At 36.9% G+C, this 4,310-nt stretch overlaps 1 protein-coding gene across 1 annotated transcript; it reads left to right on the top strand.

Annotated features, from left to right (window-relative positions):
- Positions 172 to 3,515, top strand: LOC107605244 (abscisic acid receptor PYL8). Its single transcript, XM_016307048.2, has 3 exons — positions 172 to 571; positions 2,038 to 2,253; positions 2,873 to 3,515. The coding sequence occupies exons 1-3, from the start codon at positions 446 to 448 to the stop codon at positions 3,095 to 3,097; spliced, it is 567 nt and encodes a 188-aa protein (XP_016162534.1). The 5' UTR covers positions 172 to 445; the 3' UTR covers positions 3,098 to 3,515.

Below are 4,310 nucleotides of genomic sequence, written 5' to 3'. Positions count from 1 at the left end.
GCTACGTAACAGCTCCATTTATCAAAATATGCATATTAAATTCTACATTTAATACTATTAAACATTTAAATTTTTTTACTCTATTTAATGTTTACAAAATACGAAAAAGCGAGTCGGCATTCAGCAGGCACTAATCAGAAATGATATTAAACAAAGAATTTTATTACATATTTTTTTAGTTTGGGATAATATAAAAGGGTTCGTCATCCATGGCGGTGACTCTGATTCTCACACGCATCTTATTTCTCTGCTAAAATCAAACCCCCCTAAAAAAACAAAAATCCTCGAAGCACCCTCGCCGGACGTCGACCGCAACTTAGCGGCGCAGATTCAAACCGGAACCGCGGGCTGATGGCGTTGGCGGTTGAGATTAGAAGTTGAAGAAACGGTGCGTTTTGGTGTTGGTGGCGTATTCGTAGAAAGGGTTTAGGAAGTGGAAAAAAAAATGAACGGGAATAGAGGATTGAGCAGTTTGGAGATGGAATACATTCGAAGGCACCATAACCATGAGCCTGGAGAGAATCAGTGCAGCTCGGTTCTCGTTAAGCATATCAAAGCACCGCTTCATCAGGTCTTTACTTTTTTCTTTTCTTTTCTTTTCTTTTTGTGTTGTTTATTATTCTGTGTGTATGTGGTTGGGTTTACTTGTTGAGGTTAGATTTTGGATGGTCTTTTAACTGTTTATGGCTTAATTTTTTGCATGCATCACTGTGTTCGAATTAGAAGATACTTCTTAGTTAAAACCACGAGGACTTGGTATAGTGGTTATCTCATTAGGTCCCTTGATTAGTGGTGGGGTGTTCGATCCCCGACTCTTGTGAATCGAGATCATTCCATGCCGAGGGGATTAGTTGATTTGCGCAGCAGGGGGTTGTGGGAAATAAGTAGAGAAAATTGAGATTAAATGCATAAAACATGAAATTGTTGCAAGATTTAAATCGTAAAGTCATTCGACTTGGTAAAAATTTTGTAAAATAGATTCACTCATTTAAAATTGTAATATTGTACAGTGTTGAATTGAGATTCTAGCTACTATGGTTCTTCGATGCTTAGGTGGTTTGGTTAAGAGCAGTTGAAATTGAACTTCTTTGGGTTGTTTTTCGGTTATGGACTTACGGTTGACTTACATCTCATTAACATTTGATCTGCCACATAAATGTTTGATAAATATGCCATTCTTTTCAAGTGTTGTTTTAACTAATTTTCTACATTGAGAAATCCATGTATCTGGAGTTCTGGACATGGTTCCGCCTGGATACACTGATTTGTCAATGTACCATCTTAGTAAAAGCGATATTTAGTTGACACTTGACACAGAAACAGTGAAAGAACGAACACAGAGTAGCTATTTGAGATCTTCTCGTCATTGTGGTAGATAGCTATGGTTTGAATTAATTAATGTGCTTCTTTCTTTATTTCAAGTACCACAGGAGTATTGATTCCTAGTTGTTCGTACACATTGTGATTCAAACTTTTGTGCGTTGAGTGGAATGTATGATTTTTTGTTTTTTATCTTTTATGGGTTAACCAGTGACACACCCCTTAGGTTGAAGCCCCATTTGGAATTAGTTAGCTATTAGGGGTTGCTAGGAGTTAGTTAGTTACTTGATTTATACTATGAATCAGCTCTTTTTTTATCTTTTGTATTTGATAAGATTAGAATTGAATAATCAAATTATCAAGTCATTTGAATTCCTACTAGAGTTAGCAACCGACTAGAAAAGGTTGTATAAAGCCAAAGAGGCGAGGGGTGGTGGTTCGGGTGTAGGGAGTGGAGACACGGGTCCAGGGCTGGGATTGTTTCATTATCTGAGCCATTACCACCTTGTTGTGAGGTTACAAATTGAAGCCGTTTTTCCCTCCCTCTCTATTTTGTCTTCTTTGCTAGTATGCAGTTTGTTGTGCATCTTGACTATACTTTCATTTTTGGCAAAAGCTACTGTGATTGAGACTGTTCCAATGATTCTGCCCTGATGGCACTCATTTTGTCGTCGTGAAATTTTGTTTATTTGTTATGCATAGACTTGCTTTCTCTAGGTATGGTCATTGGTGAGGAGGTTTGATCAGCCGCAGAAGTACAAGCCATTCATCAGCAGATGTGTTGTAAGAGGAAACCTTGAGATTGGAAGTGTGAGGGAAGTTAATGTTAAGTCAGGACTTCCTGCCACTACAAGCACAGAAAGATTAGAGCTTCTTGATGACAATGAGCATGTCCTCAGCATCAGGATTGTTGGTGGTGATCATAGACTTAGGGTATGAATATATCATTATAAGAAATTGGCTTTTTCTTGTTTCCTTTTTCCCTCAAGATTTTGCACTCTATATGTGAGCTTATTCTACCGAGAAACTGTTTGTCTCCCTTAAATTTTTTTCTTTCGCTGCAATTCGATTTATATTTTATGTTCAATATCTTGTGAGAGATTTGCAAATTGTGTGTATATTTGTGAGGTTGTCATAGGAAGGGATGACCCGGGGGGGTTGGTTTGTAAATTTGTCTTGATTGCCTATGGCCATTTTCTTCAATGGAGTTTTCTGTGATGGCGATTTTTCAACACAAACCATGCTGGAATAGCCAGGCTTCTTTTGAATCGATTTATATTTCAAGTGATGCTTTCATGAATAAACAACAGAGAATGGCTGTTGTGGTTCTTTGAAATCACAGTTTTACTGTAAATTTTGATTAGGACAATGAAGTTCTTAATAAATTCCTTGGTTGCTGGTTCGAGCTTCTATCCTACATTTAATAATGTATATAGTATGCATGTTTCTACTGTTGTTGCTTAGGAAGTTAGCCAATTAGGTTTCTTGACAAACTAGAGTCACGTGTGTTTCTTATTGATCATTCTAAGATGTTCTGCTTTATATCTTCCAGAACTACTCATCCATCATGTCGCTTCACCCAGAAGTTATTGATGGAAGGCCAGGTACACTAGTTATTGAATCTTTTGTGGTGGATGTACCTGAGGGAAACACCAAGGATGACACATGCTACTTTGTTGAAGCCTTAATTAAGTGCAATCTCAAATCACTTGCTGATGTATCGGAAGGGCTTGCTGTGCAAGACTGCACTGAACCGATTGATCGAAGTACGAGATGATGAGTAGGAAGTTATGGAGAACTTGGCTGCCATGAATGAAGCTTCATGGGCTATCCTATACCGGAGGCTTAGGAGACAGACTGGCGATGATGGTGTTGCTTCCGATATGTTATAGTGTAGCTGGGTTTGCTTGTTTGTTTTTCTTTTTTCTTTTTGTTTGGGCCTTTTTTTTTTGTTTGCACCATTGGTTATGCTCCTTATATATATATATATGCTGGTTCTATGTTTATTAGTTAAAGAACAGAATGTTGGGGTGACTGAATACTGTGCTTTAACAGGTTCAAATGCTGGTGATTCTTGGAGAATGTTCTTTTTCTGTATATAGGTGGTGGTGAAAAATGGTTTGTAAAATTGTTTTGATTGGTCGGTTGTAGTTTCTAGCTGCAATAAAAATTAAGAATCTAGAGATAATATTCAATTTGACCCTATTCAATTTGACCCTGAAGTTTAAGTATTATAATTCATTCAATTCAGCTCCCGATATTTATAATAGTAACTTGATATTTATAATAGTAACTTGCGTTAGTTCTTGAGCTGATTTCTGTAAATGGTATATTGATTTTCTTGAGCTGATTTCTGTAAATGGTATATTGATTTTGCACGTAACTTGTTAAAATTTGGACTTCTTACTTAGATTTTAGGACTGTCAAACGGGCTAGCCCGGCCTATTTAGGCCCGGTCCATTAAGTCCGTGGGTTAAACGGGCTAATCCATTTAAGTCCGCTTTATTCGCGGGCTAGAATTTTTTAGTCTGAATCGTTTATGGTCAGCCCGATGGGTTAAACGAGTCAGTCCGTTTATTATTTTATTTTATTTTTGAAAAATATTTTTGATAAAAAATACCGGACTAGTCCGTTTAACCCGTCATTTTTTTCGGGTTAATCGGGCTCAGTCCGTTTAGCCCGAAATTTAAACGGACTTAATTTTAGAAGCAAAGCCCGTCCATTTAAACGGGTAAACGGGCTGGCCCGATAGGTTTAACCCATTTTGACAGTCTTATTAGATTCTGTGTGACTAAAATTTATTAGACCTCCTATAAGTTTGATGGACTCCACAACATTTTTGTGAAGGCGATAATAACAAATTTAATGGAGTAACAATCAAGGTTTTGGAATTAGTAAATTTTGATCACATAGAACTTGGGTGAGAAATTTAAATTAACACGTTATTAATGGAGATTAGTTTAAGAGTTAATATGAGTTATGATTATAAA

Source organism: Arachis ipaensis, chromosome B06, assembly GCF_000816755.2.
Source record: "Arachis ipaensis cultivar K30076 chromosome B06, Araip1.1, whole genome shotgun sequence".
Classification (NCBI taxonomy): domain Eukaryota; kingdom Viridiplantae; phylum Streptophyta; class Magnoliopsida; order Fabales; family Fabaceae; genus Arachis; species Arachis ipaensis.
The sequence above is the reverse complement of the archived record's forward strand: the minus strand, read 5'-3'. Positions and strand labels throughout refer to the sequence as shown.